This window comes from Ammodytes marinus (genome assembly GCF_949987685.1).
Source record: "Ammodytes marinus genome assembly, chromosome: 9".
In the NCBI taxonomy this organism is placed as follows: domain Eukaryota; kingdom Metazoa; phylum Chordata; class Actinopteri; order Uranoscopiformes; family Ammodytidae; genus Ammodytes; species Ammodytes marinus.
This window is the reverse complement of record NC_137213.1, coordinates 5,626,612-5,640,896: the sequence shown is the minus strand read 5'-3', so window position 1 is coordinate 5,640,896 and position 14,285 is coordinate 5,626,612. Positions and strand designations below refer to the sequence as shown.

Below are 14,285 nucleotides of genomic sequence, written 5' to 3'. Positions count from 1 at the left end.
ACTGAGCTAAGGGCACCCCAATTTTCTTTGCTTGATATAGTAAATGTATGTATTTTTGAAAAAAGCCACACCCTTTTCCGGGATCAGAGTCTGCCAAATAATCTGGAAGAAAGCCCATCAGAGACTGTGTTCATTTAATGTCAGTCCATTCTGTCAGGGCACTTTTAAACTGATCTGCCTATCATCATGCCAAAGAAATAGGTACGAAATACAGTATGATGCATTTTCAACGTTTAAACTATAGGGCAGAATGTGGCATTGTTAGAACAGGCAGCTGTACCTCTTGTTAAAAACATGAACACATATCCAGCTCAACTGCCAAGCACGGGTGTTTGTAGCATCGCTAACCGAGCCGGAAGTTCAAAAATACTTTTTAGCCCAAACTTTGAGACAGAGATTTAAGGGGGATTGGGACCTTTTTTATGTCATTGTTTGATTATTTATAGATGTTCCTAAAAGAGTAGCAGTAGCTTTGCAGTTCAATATTTTATACATTGTCATACAACACTGGAAAGTTTGATTGAAAAAAATAAAAAATAAGTTTTGCTTTTTGATGCTGATGAACCAGCAATATCGTCTTTTCTGTTCCAAACATTCTACATTTTTGTCAAATGCATGTAGGTGCCTACACTACCCAGAATGCAACTACACATTCAGGTCTGTTTCTACCTGCTAATGTAGCCTGGAGCTGGGAGCTGCTAGCCTCATGTAGAGATAAGCGGGCCACAAACGTCTGATATACTCTTTTCTTTCTATACTAAACACCAATACGTTTGTTTTTTATTTTTCAAGAGTTTAGTGCTTGACCAGTAAATGAAGCCTTTTTTTTTGCTCTTAGTTTGCCTATATGTTTATTGCTCAAGCGGTCACAGGCATATGTGGCATCTTCCCGTGGACTCTGAAGTTGTATATACAGGTGTACTCTGGATGGCCCCAGTTGCTCTCAATCTGCAACCTCACACATCTGAAGACACCTTTTGTATGGCCCTAATGACAGACAAAGTGGAAAAGATTTGAGAGAGTTATTCAAATGCTCATACAAGAGTATAGTAAACAATAATCAGAGGAGGTAAAATCAGGAAGAAAAAGGCAGAGGAACTACACATACAGTATATTCCTCCTGTGGGCATACAGTGTTGTAGGCTACAGGATGTTTGGTATGGTAGGCTAAGTGACTTTCTTTGGTTACATATTCTGTTTGAACCAAATAATGACTTACCCTATGCCCAAAGCACTTTATAGGCATTTTTACCATGCGCATATCAACCAATCAGCTTGCGAGGTGCGTGTCTTGGTGCCTCTGTGACTATGTTGAACTGTGAGCAATGGTATCACCACAATGTACAGTATGTACTGCAGGCTTGAGCCAAACTAAATCATTTCCCCTGACGAGTGAATGTCAGTTGTGTGTGCCCTGTTGCGTGTCAGACTACACACACCAAAAACCAAATTTTGTGAACATTTAACCCCAGTTGGTGAGCGACAGAAAGTGTACGGTAAAACAAGAGAGGCAACTTGTCACTGTTTTGTCTTTGAGTAAGTGACTAGATTAAAACCTGTGCCTGCGTTGATGGTTTAATACTCACGGGCAGTTTGAAGGTCTGTAATGACTCCCCGTTTGGATCATATACAAAGGTTCCTAGGCGAGTCCCTTCCCCATCCACTGTATTCTTTCCCTGAGAGAAACAGACAGAGATAGAGACGTGTCATTCAACAGCTTGTATAGCGCTCTCATTTGTGTTACAGTGGTAAGTGTAACATTAAAATGGATTCAATTTTAAATGATGGCAAATTCAGGACTTACATAGACAGAGAACTCCCTGGGAGCGCTGTAAGGGAAGCCGGCGGGGGCCTGCATGCTTGATATGTGACCCAGCGTCACATGGGTGATGGTGATGGGGTGAGACAGGGAGATAAAGACATGTCCACGTCTACCTCCAAAGGCCCAGCACTGACCTGGAGTCAGCGGTGAGGAGTGTGCCTGATGACAACCAGTGGAAGGGATAGAGGAAGGTTTAGTAAAATAGTGTGTGAGTGTGAGTGTGTGTGTGTGTGTGTGTGTGTGTGTGTGTGTGTGTGTTCGTGTGTGTGTGTGTGTGTGTGTGTGTGTGTGTGTGTGTTCGTGTGTGTGTGTGTGTGTGTGTGTGTGTGTGTGTGTGTGTGCGTGTGTGTGTGTGTGTATGCGTGTGTGTGTGTGTGTGCGTGCGTGCTTTGTGTGTTTGTATGTGTGCATGCGTGTACATGTCTGGATTCCTACCTGTATGACAGTCCGGGGGTTTGTCGGTAGATACCATAGTGGTATCCCCCAAAATGTAATAAGCGGGGGCCGGGTGTGATAGGTCTCTGAGGTTAGATGGTATGAGATGGTCGCACCTGCACACAAACGCACCCGATCGTCAATCACATACAGCAGCAGTTTTTAAAAAAATCAAGTTTACAAATTCCAATGAAGATGAGGAGGACTAACCCTGAGATTCCAGAGCAAAGTTTGGCATGGTGTCAGCCACGGGGAGGAGCTTGTTCCTCAGACGGAACACCTCTCCATGGAGGTCTGTTAGCTGCAGCTGCATCCCCCTCACATCAACTCCACCCATGTCCTCCTGCAGCTTGGCCAGCTGCGTCTGCATGGCCCTCCACTCACTATCACAGCCGTACTGAAGGTCAAATAAAGATCCATTTTGCTGTTACTGACCACCACTGACTTTCTTTAAATGGAACCGTTGTTTTACTGTGATTGTTGTCTTGTTGTCTGTTTTATTTTTTAAAGTGAAATTTAGTTTTTATATTGTGAAACCCTTATGTTTTTACGCTGCTTTTTATGCCTTGCTGAATCGCAATGGGAATAATCCTTTCTAAAAGTGCTCCGAGGAACTTTCAGTTTGTGTTCATTCCTGCAACCTCCTTTGGACAAAAGCAGTTGTGTTTTCACTACGCCAGCTGTTGTTCTTGGGTGAGCGTATTCATGACAAAGGCATTAAGACAAATCATATAAGAATACCATTCTTTGCACTGATGGTCTCATTTCCTGACTGTTTCAGATATATTGCAAAGTTCCTCTTGTAGCCACTTTGAAAAAGGTTAATTAAAAAAAGAACTCAAAATTGAGCCGTGGCATTAAAACTGCAGTAAAGTCAAACTAAAGTTGTGAACATGTCTGTTTGAAAACGGTGCGTAAAGCTCATTCTGGTGGGTCAAACTGTACCATGTAGTATGGTCGTCCTGAAGTGCCACAGGTCCTGCTTGAAGCATACAGTTTGTACAGGCCTCCTCCTGAGTAGACAGACACACATTAAGTGGGGATAATAAGGGTACATTAATTAAGTGTTAGTTAATCCTTAGTTAATGCTAATGCAGAATTAGAATGAAAGCATTAACTTATAGTTTATGCTTAGTGAATGTTTAACTATACTTAACTAAGCATAGTTCATGCTAAACCAACCGTTAACTATCCGTTAATAACTAAACATTTACAGTTCCTTCGTGCATTTACTGTGCAACTTACCATTAATAGCTTTATAATTTAGCATTAACTATCAGTTCATGTACCCTTATTGTGAAGTGTTACCAAAACAACTCACGGCCCTACTACACCATACCACTTCAACAACAAAAGCTGATGATGTCATCATTACCAAAACACAAGAGGAAGACGCAGAGCAGGCTGAGGAGAGTCTTCTGGCTGAATCTGGTGCAGAGGTTACTGAGGAGGAGGACGTTCAGAGCCTGGTGACACAGAGTCTCTGTCTTCTCCGCTGCCGGCGGCGGGGGGCCTTCTTCTTCTTCTTCTTCTTCTTCTTCAGCAGCAGCAGCAGCAGCAGCAGCAGCAGCAGCAGGCTTGGTTTCCTCAGCCTCAGCCTCCAGCATGATTTCCCTCCAGTCACTGGATGAGCCAGGGCAAGGGGTGTCGTCAAAAGATATGCCCGACATGGTGGAAGTGGTGGACACCGTGCTGACTCCAGAATTTCGACGGCCCCTCTTCTTCCGAGTAAAGCTCCTTTTAATGATGCAACAAAAAAAAAAATTGAAAAAAAAGGACTGAAGGGTGGAGATATTTGATGGAAAGACAATACTTTGGCTGTGTTCCAAATCACATACTTTTTCTTTTTACTACACTACATACTAAAGTACAGTAGAGTTATAGGGCCACAGGAGAGAACAAATCAGATAAGGAAGATTTATTTTATCATTATGTCGAAAAATACTCGAGAATACTCCAACATGTTATTGGAGTTAGTGGGTTATTTATGTATTTTTAGAATACTACAATTGACCTGCATGTATCGGGGACATCCTAAATCTTTTTTTGGCATACTAAATAGTAGGGAAGTATGGGGATTGGAACGCAGGGATTGCTTCAAACACACATGCACACATGCACACAACACACGCAGCCACTGGTGGAGCAAGCACTCAATGAAATGACTTTGTTATGAGTTTAAGTTCTGTATTCAAAGTTTTGCTCTGCAAAAAGTAACCTCAAGAAAACCTATAATACCAAAAGTAGGAATAGAAGTTATAAAAGTATACATTATGTTACTGAACCTATTACTGATCATTTATGTATGAGAAGATTTTTATGTTGTATAACTTTTTTTACATATTAGTTTTTTTAGCTCATCATATGTTTGTATGAAATGTATAAGTCAAGACATTGCAGCTGAATAGGGTTCATGTTTTAACTTATAGATGACATCATGAAAGTTTGGCAGTTTACATTAAAACAAACGTTTTTGGTATTTAAAAATGTTCATAAATATTTTAATAAATGTGCAAATTTTGGAATATCTAACGAATTATGAGGTTTAAAAAAAATCTCCTTTAAATCCCCAAAATCTATATTTTGGATAAAGCCAGAGTTAAAATATTGTTTTCATTTTATACAACTTATTAGTGTCCAAAGTTTTTGCAGAACCGATTTTGAATAAATAAATAAAAAACTATGTACAGGTCTTATACATTTATTTTAATCCTAAACATTATCATTAGGAAAGTACAGCATAAAAACAATCCTTTAACGACAGTTCTTCAGTAAATGTACACTTATACTTTCCATCATTGCATATATACGCACACACACATCTTCACACACACTCTCTCCAGCAGCTTACTTGTACGGACTCTCCTTGTATAAAAGGCGGTTTTCCTCATCATCGTCATAGTAGCCTTTTGACTTCAAGCGGCCGCTTTGTCGAGACATGACAGATGTTGTGGTCACTTCAACAGGCCTACATGTTGGGGCTCATAGTGCCGAAGCAAAGGCGCTTTATAACACATACAGTGTATATTAGTTAGAGAACAAAGCAATATATATACATCCACAGAACTGAAGGAAAATCATTTCAAACCATTGTGATCTTTTGATATTTTTATGTTAAGAAAAGTTGAAATCTGAAAGCCAAATCAAACTAAAACCTTCACTAAAGCACACTCTATTCATTTCTTCACAAACTGTTTTATATCAGTGCTGTCACTGTGTTGGGTAAAACAATAACTTAACCCTCCATATATTCATATTCCATATTAGGATAGAGCTCAGTGTGTCTTCATGAGTGTTGCGTGTGTGTGAGGCAGACTCGTAACTGACCTGTGTAAATAGATGAAACATCCGCTGAATATTATCGAAGAGGCAAAGGCATTGTGTGTGTGTCTTTGTTGGCATTCAGAAATATACTGTGTTCTTCTCAACTGCAGCCAGACACTTTCAAGCAGCCCTGTTCTGTTGTGTCACATTCTAATAATGTCATCAACAGAAGCGGAATGGAGACATGGAACTGTGGGGTTCTGTAAACTGTGCAGTAACTAAGGACTACGGCAGCATTCCGAGGTATAGCCTACTAACTGGACTTGAGTTTATATGGTGTGTTCAGTGGAATATCATGTTCTTTTCCCCTCCATTACATTATTTGATACTACATTAATTGAGCTAGTGATTATTTGATAGACGTTATACACAAAACATATGATCAACATATCAAAATAAAAACAGCTTAGATATCAATGCATCAACAATGAGAATGAAATAATAAGTGATGGAAGATGTGTAGCCTACAATATAGCATTCTATGATGTAAAAATACATCCATACAAGTAAATGTCTTACATTAATAAAATAACATATAAACTATTATTATCAAAATGTACTTTAGTATCAAAAGTAAAAGCAGTGGTGTAGCCTAACTACTACATTTACTCCAGTACAAGTAGGTTTAAGTAAGGTTGAGGGCCTTTGTACTTTACTTGAGTTCTTCATTTTCATGCTACCTTCTACTTTTACTCCACTATAATTCAATACATGTATCTGAACTAAGCTTACTAGTTCACTTACCAATTAAAATGTTTGCACATGAAAGATATAATAAAATATTGTATACTCTCCAACAGTATGTAGGCCTACAAGCACAGATGACACATCAGTCGATAAATTGATAACTTGAATGAAACTTTTATTTTCTTGTGACTATTTTGACAAGTCATTTTGAATGCAAAATGTCATGGCTCCAACTTCTCCAATTGAGAATCTGCTGCTTTTCCTTTGAATTGGTTTCATTTGAACTAAGCAGACAACCAATATATGAATCAAATAAATAAATAGGACAACAATGAAAATAAAATGTAACTGGAGTTTATTTCAAGCTACAAAGCCTGTTTCTACATTAATACATGAGTAAGAATATTAATAGTAGAATAGTCACTTTTACTTTAAATAGGCCTACTTTAAGTACATTTCCTGATTATAGCCTTCTTACGCAAATACTCTTGATACCTAAGTGAATTCTGCCTTACAATGATTCCATCCCTGCGTTCCCATTCACATTGCCTACTTTTACTTTTTACTACACCACAAATTAAAGTACAGAAGAGTGTTAGGGCCACATAAAAAAAAAATCAGATAAGGAAGATTTTATCTTCATTATGTCGAGAAATGTCAAGAATAAAGACAAATACTGCAAAATGCTATTGGAGTTAGTGGGGCATTTATTTTCAGCATACTACAATTGACGTGCATGTATTGGGACATCCTAAATCTTTTTCTGGCATACTAAATAGTGTGGAAGTATGGGGATTGGAACAGAGGGCATCTCATTATGAAGCTATCCATATAGCACTAATGCTTCATTCTGCAGATGAAGCCGTATAGCGGGGGAAATGAGCACTAAGTGAAACCCTTTTTGATTTCTTTATCAAATAGACACTAATGAAGGTGTTATGGCACAGTGAGTCCTTCAAAAGATGGAAGACAAAGGAGAGTCAATGTAGATAATGGACCTCATTCTGCTTCATTAGCGGTCTGTGCTTTAATCAAGCGTGATTGGGTCAGCAGACTGTGTGCAGCTGCTATAAGGCCTCAGCAGCTGCACACATTGTGTTAAAAATCCTTCCCTTATAAAGTCAATGGGAGTAACAAAACACACTGTACAGAATAGTTCAAGTCCAAACATCAACAGATCTCTTTCACATGGAAAGCCACATGAAAATAAAGGTTTGTTTAAAGGTGCTGTAAGCGGAATGGGTCTTTTAGCTAACTTCCTGTCAGTTACTGCAGTTAGCAGTCCCCTCGCTCGTCCCTACGTCACCACATTTGTATAAAAGGCTCTGAGACTAATGGTTACTGTCGCTTTAAGAGCAGTTGCTCCTAGTCTGTAGTGTATAAGTTAAGTTTCGTTTTCGGCCAGTTAGTCCGAGAGAGTGATTGATGCGAGCGCAACCAGCAAGTGGCTCATCGTCTCTCTTTTACCTGCTTTATTTGTTTAATTCCCCTGTTTTGAGTTCGTGAAATGTAAGTGCCTGTTACCCTGTTCCTTTATTGTGAGTGTTAATAATGTGTATGTGCAAGTTTGACGTTGTTATTAAGCTATGTTAATCAGCGTCGTGTGGTTGCTATGGCAGTTGGCTTGTCACGTGAAGGGGAGATGTCCTGCACATGCAGTGTAGCCGCTTGGCCGCATGTCTGCTCTTTGGCGCGGTCATGTTATGTAGAGTCTGTTTATCTTATCCGAGTATATTTTGTGTATGACCTTTTCCTGTATAATGAATGTTTAGCCAATAGTTATTTATTTATTATGCTTTGTAAAATTAATGGTGTTTTATTTTATTGTTTTATAGAAAACTGCAAGACAGTACAGAGGATTTGAATAAATACGGCAAAAGGGAATATAGCCTAAAAGAAAGCTACGTCTCCGCCACCTCATTCCTTGCACTCTTATAGGTGCACCATTCCTGGATGCTATTTATACATATTGAGCTAGCCCTCCCGATTTATCAACAAAACATTTGGTCCTTCGAGCCGGATAATAGCATTCAAGATGGAGTTAGATGAAGAGATGTACCCTGCTGTGAGGCCTCGGCGGCAAATACGTCGACCTGACAGACTTGGAGATTACGAGATGGACTATGAGGGAGCCCATTATAGAGACCGATGGGTCCCACCAACTTCAACTATGGAGAAGAGGGTGCTTATTCCACGGGAGGATCCAGTCCAGATGACCCCCTTCCAGTCACACCAGACTCCCTCTGGTAGCTTTTATGGGAATGCTGCTCACCAAGAGATTCCTCAGCTAGCCCCAGAACGCCGCCAGTGGAGAGATCGCGACAGTGCGGTCCTACCTAAACATGCCCCCTCATACCAGATGATTCCGAGCCAGGATTCACGCTACCACGAGGAAATCAGAGCCATTCAAGAGGAGAATGCTAAGCTAATGCAGTCACAACAGGTCTTCCACTCCGGACTGAAGGCCCTTGATGAGGCACGGAGTGAAATCAAAGAGCTAATTGAGGTAGCCCGCTCATTGAAAGCAGATATGAGTCAAGCTGCCAGCCCTGCCTCAAAACACACCCCACAGAACCCTCAACAAGCTAACGCTGCAGTCTCGAAGAGTTACCCTGTTCATACAGAACCAGAAGAAGATTGGCCTGATCCTCCACCATGGCCCGAACCTGAAGAGGACCTGCAAAGTGCCGTCCGTAACCTTAAGTTGGAAAGGCATACTAGTAGCCAACCCTACTACGTCCCTACAGAGGCTGCATATCTGCCACCACCGCCGATGCTGCAGCAACCCCAGCCCCTGTACCCACCTCCTGGTACGGGGATCCCATCCTACCCCTCATGGCGACCCCCTCGACCACTCTCACACCCTACTCCAGCCTACGGAGGCTTGACGCGCCCAGCGCCTGTAGCAGCCTCGACCCCTTTAGCACCCACTGGAGCCATGCCTGGAATGCCGCCACCGAACCCTATACATCCTCCTGTTTCCGAACAAGTGTATAGAGGCCCCAAACCAACCATCCCCAAGTTCCTGCACCCTGACCCCAGTGAGTTTGCGAGGCTTCGCATAGCTCTAGAGAACCTACTCCCACCTAACGCTACAGAGCTCTTCAAGTATCAGATACTTGTGGACCATCTGAAGTTGGAAGAAGCCCAGCTCATAGCTGATGCCTACTTAAACTCACCGACCCCCTATACTCACACTATGGCGGCCCTCCACGACAAGTTTGGTCAGCCTCATCAGCTTGCTTTAAAGAAGATAGCAAGAGTCCTGGAAGCCCCTGAAGTGAAGCGTGGAGATGCTGCAGCTTTCCAGAGGTTCTCCCTCCAAATACAGTCGTTGGTGGGCCTGCTGCAGACCCTGGGACCTGAAGGGGAAGTTGAACTGAACTGTGGTTCACATGTAGCTCGACTGCTGATCAAGCTCCCCCCAGAACAGCGCGCTGACTTCCGCCGACATCAGTTTAAGCAGCCTGGAGCTTCCCACACTCTATATGAGTTGTCAGAGTGGCTCCGCTATGAGTCTTGGTGTCAAGGTTTCGACAGTCAAACTACTGCAAGAAGCAGTAAAGAAAGGCAGAACGTGAGGACTGATGGTCGTTCTGGGAAACAAACAGTCACAGTCCTGCATGGTGCTGGAGAGCCTTCAGGAGCTGCCTCCCAGAGTCTGGCGACGAATACATCCAAGAGTAAAGCTTACTGTGCCTACTGCGAGAGCACGGAGCATTACCTCAGTCAGTGTAGTGAGATGGCCAAGCTCTCCAAAGACCAGCTCAAAAGGTGGATCATCGCTAATAAACGGTGCTGGCGCTGTGCACGAAAGCACCAAGCAGCCCAGTGCACATTGAAGAAACCCTGTAACCTCTGTCAGGGAATACACCTGCTGGCTCTCCATGAGGTAAACGCTCGAGCAGAAAGCAGTAATGCAGCTAGGGAAGAGAGCTGCCTAACCAACTCTGCCTCTGACGCCCTCTACCTCGACCGACATGGAGCTGGGAATCGGGTCATGCTAAAGGTTGTGCCAGTGCTTGTACAGTATGGAGAGCGCACATTAGACACCTTTGCAATCCTTGACGATGGATCAGAGAGAACCATGCTACTACCGGGAGCAGCTAGGTCCCTTGGCATGAAGGGCCTTCCAGAAGATCTTCCACTGCGCACAGTCCGTCAGGATGTCCAGGTGCTCCATGGACACACTGTGTCCTTCCGTGTCACCTCAGCTGCTAACCCTCAAACTAGCTATATCATCGATGGTGCATTCACAGCTAGTCGCCTCAGCTTGGCGCAACATACCTACCCGGTGGACCGCCTTCAAAGGAAGTTCCAACACCTACGTGGCATTCCCATACCTGCATTGAAGGGAGCCAAGCCATCACTCCTTATCGGCTCCGATCAGCCCCATCTCATAACACCTGTTGAGCCAGTCAGGCTCGGCCCACCTGGTGGCCCAGCCGCAGTCCACACCAGGCTTGGGTGGACCCTCCAAGGCCCCGTCCAATGCATGGGGCGGCCAGCCCATTCTGTGCAGTGTCTGTTTACCTCATCTTCCCCACCAACAGATGAGCTATACAAGCACGTTGAAAGGCTTTGGCAAGCAGATACTGTCCCTTACCGCCCTGAGAGAGAGGTCACTCGATCAAAGCAGGATCAGCAGGCTGTAGCACTGCTTGAAGCCAAGACCGTTCGTACCGAGGTAGATGGAACCTTCAGGTATGCTACACCATTGCTACGTCATGCGAACATGCCACTGCTGCACGCACCTAAGGAGTCAGTTATGGCCATGCTACGCAGCACTGAGAGGCGTCTCCAAAGGAACCCCAAGCAAGCGGACGCCTACAAAGCTGAGATGCAGAAGCTTACTAATTCAGGTGCAGTGCGGGAAGTGACTCAGGAGACCCCCCCTAAAGAATGTTGGTACATACCCCATCACCTCGTCAGCCACAATGGAAAGAATCGCCTTGTGTTTAACTGCTCTCATCAATACCTTGGGCAGACCCTGAACCAGTACCTGCTACCTGGCCCTACCCTCGGCGCCTCTTTGTTGGGAGTCCTGTTGAGATTTCGTGAACATCCTATTGCAGTTAGTGGAGACATCAAGGGGATGTTCCATCAGGTACGCCTTCTCCCTGATGACTGCTCCCTGTTAAGGTTCCTGTGGCGTGACCTGAAGGTGGATGAACCTCCCAAAACCTTCGAGTGGCAAGTCCTGCCTTTCGGCACAACCTGCAGCCCGTGCTGTGCTACGTACGCTCTACAGCACCACGTCGTCGACCACAGCCAGCCAGACGACGACCTGAGATTCTCGGTGGAGAAGTGCTTCTATGTCGATAACTGCCTGCAAAGCGTGCGTACACCGGGTGAAGCGAAGTTGCTGGTGGATCAGCTCAGAGATCTTCTGGCTTCGGCAGGCTTTGAGCTGCGGCAATGGGCTTGCAATGATCCAAGCGTACTGAGTCACTTACCTCATGAAGCCAGGTCAGAGAGCCTGGACCTATGGCTCGCACAGGATAAGTCCAACCCTTTCGAGTCAACACTTGGCCTCAGCTGGAATTGGGCAACAGACTCCTTTGGCTACAAACACCGACCGGTGACCTACGAGACCCTAACTCTGAGGAACATATACAGAGTCGTAGCTTCTCAGTACGACCCCTTGGGTTACCTGTTACCCTTCTCCACCCGAGCAAAGCTCATCATTCGGCAGCTGTGGGACAAGCAACGTGGTTGGGATGACCCCAATCTACCTTCAGAACTCCTGCAAGCCTGGTCCACATGGGAGTCCGAGCTGGAGTCTCTACCTCGCCTTACTTTCCCACGTCCATACGTGCCTACAGGTGCTAAACTTGAGGGTGCTACTCGTGAGGGTCACATCTTTGCAGATGCATCCGAGCAAGCTTATGGAGCTGTAGCCTACCTGAGGACCGAGGATGATGAAGGTCAGATCCACCTCTCCTTCATCTTCGCTCGTTCAAGAGTGGCCCCGAAACGCCTGCATTCTATCCCACGCCTGGAACTTTGTGCAGCTCTGGTGGCAGCGCGGCTGGCTCAAGTCCTTGAGAAGGAACTTACCTTGACCCTGGATCGCATTGTATTGTGGTCAGATTCCACTACCGTTCTCACCTGGCTACACTCTCAGTCTTGCCGCTACAAGGTCTTCGTGGGAGCTAGAGTAGCCGAGATACAGGAGTTGACGGAGAAGTGCACCTGGCGTTATGTCGACTCAGCGAATAACCCTGCGGATGATTTAACAAGAGGGAAGACCCTAGAATCCCTTATAGAGGCAAACCGATGGTCCCAGGGACCTCCCTTCCTTCTCCAGGGTCCAGACACCTGGCCAGAGACCCTCATCACAGAATCTTCCGAGGACAAAACAGAGCTCCGGAAAGTTGTCTTCTGTGGTGTAACAGTCACCTCCCCTACCAGCCTTGAGGATAAGGAGTACAACACCTGGCAGGAGCTCTTGGACGCTACTGCTCAAGAACTCCATGGGCAGACCCCTGGCAGTTCTCCGCCCAATGCTGATCAGTATCGCTGCGCAGAGATGATGGTTCTCCGGCGAGCCCAACAACAGTCCTTTCCTGAAGACTACAAGCTTCTGGCGTCAGGGAAACCTGTTTTATCGAGAAGCCGATTACTTACTCTGGCCCCTGAGATGGACAAGTCAAAGGACCTCATTCGAGTGGGCGGCCGGCTCCGACGCCTGGAAGGCCAAGAGGACTCAACATTGCACCCTGTTGTCTTGGATTCCTCTCACCCAACTACACGTCTGCTCATCCGGAAGTACGATGATGACCTGCACCATCCTGGCCCCGAGCGGGTCTTTGCCGAGTTGCGTAGGTCATTCTGGATAATCCGTGGACGGGAGGCTATTCGCAGACACCAGAGTACCTGTGCAGAATGTCGACGCTGGAGAGCGCGGCCTTCCATTCCCAAAATGGCTGATCTTCCTGCTGCCCGTCTCAGACTACACAAACCTGCCTTCCACTCTACTGGTGTGGATTGTTTTGGTCCCATGTTGGTGAAGGTGGGAAGACGTCATGAGAAACGTTGGGGGATCATATTTAAGTGTCTAACAACAAGGGCTGTCCACTTAGATCTCCTCAACAGTATGGATACGGATGCCTACCTGATGGCTCTGAGGCGGTTCATCGCCAGAAGAGGAACCCCTGCGGAGTTGTGGTCCGACAATGGGACCAACTTTAAAGGAGGGGAACGGGAACTTCGAGAGGCATATGCAAGCATGGTTCCTACCTTACAGGATCGACTCGCCCGCCAACGGATTAAGTTCCGGTTCAACCCCCCAGCAGCCCCACACTTTGGCGGAGCGTGGGAGAGAGAAGTCCGCTCCGTCAAGGCTGCACTCTACACCAGTGTGGGGGCCCAAACTCTCCCGGAAGAAGTCCTCCTCACAGTGCTCCTGGAAGTTGAAGCCATCCTCAATACGAAGCCGTTAGGCTACGTGTCTGCTGACATGGCAGATATTGACCCTGTAACACCAAACTGTCTGCTGATGGGGCGGCCGGACGGATCGCTTCCCCAAGTGGTCTATCCAGAGACCGAGATCCTGAGCCGCAAACGCTGGAGGCATTCGCAGATTCTCGCAGACCAATTCTGGTCTAGATTCATCAGGGAATACTTACCTAGCTTGCAGACCAGACAGAAGTGGCACTCTTCGCCCCCTGACCTCCTGGATAAGGCAGTCGTCATGTTGGTGGAGCCTCAGCTGCCTCGGGCCCTGTGGCCCATCGGACGAGTTACCAGGATTCACCGCAGCGACGATGGATTCATCCGGTCAGCTGATGTGAACATTAAAGGACAGGTGTACACTCGACCGGTTGCCCGGTTGGTGATGTTGCCAGCTCTCCCATCTGGGGAGGACGACCTTCATCCCCCGCCCCCCTGAACCTGACTGTTAAGCCCTTTTATTTGATGCAAATGTTCCTTGCACATTTGGGGGCGGCTGTATAAAAGGCTCTGAGACTAATGGTTACTGTCGCTTTAAGAGCAGTTGCTCCTAGTCTGTAGT

The 14,285-nt window shown here is 45.5% G+C and overlaps 1 protein-coding gene across 1 annotated transcript; it reads right to left on the bottom strand.

Annotated features, from left to right (window-relative positions):
- Positions 1 to 858: 858 nt before the first annotated feature.
- LOC307256071 (SUN domain-containing protein 2-like) lies at positions 859 to 5,197 on the bottom strand (the record flags this gene model as incomplete). Its single annotated transcript, XM_080034937.1, has 8 exons — positions 859 to 987; positions 1,587 to 1,676; positions 1,805 to 1,981; positions 2,258 to 2,373; positions 2,468 to 2,654; positions 3,203 to 3,270; positions 3,633 to 3,700; positions 5,109 to 5,197. The coding sequence occupies 8 exons, from the start codon at positions 5,195 to 5,197 to the stop codon at positions 859 to 861; spliced, it is 924 nt and encodes a 307-aa protein (XP_079891063.1).
- Positions 5,198 to 14,285: the final 9,088 nt, after the last annotated feature.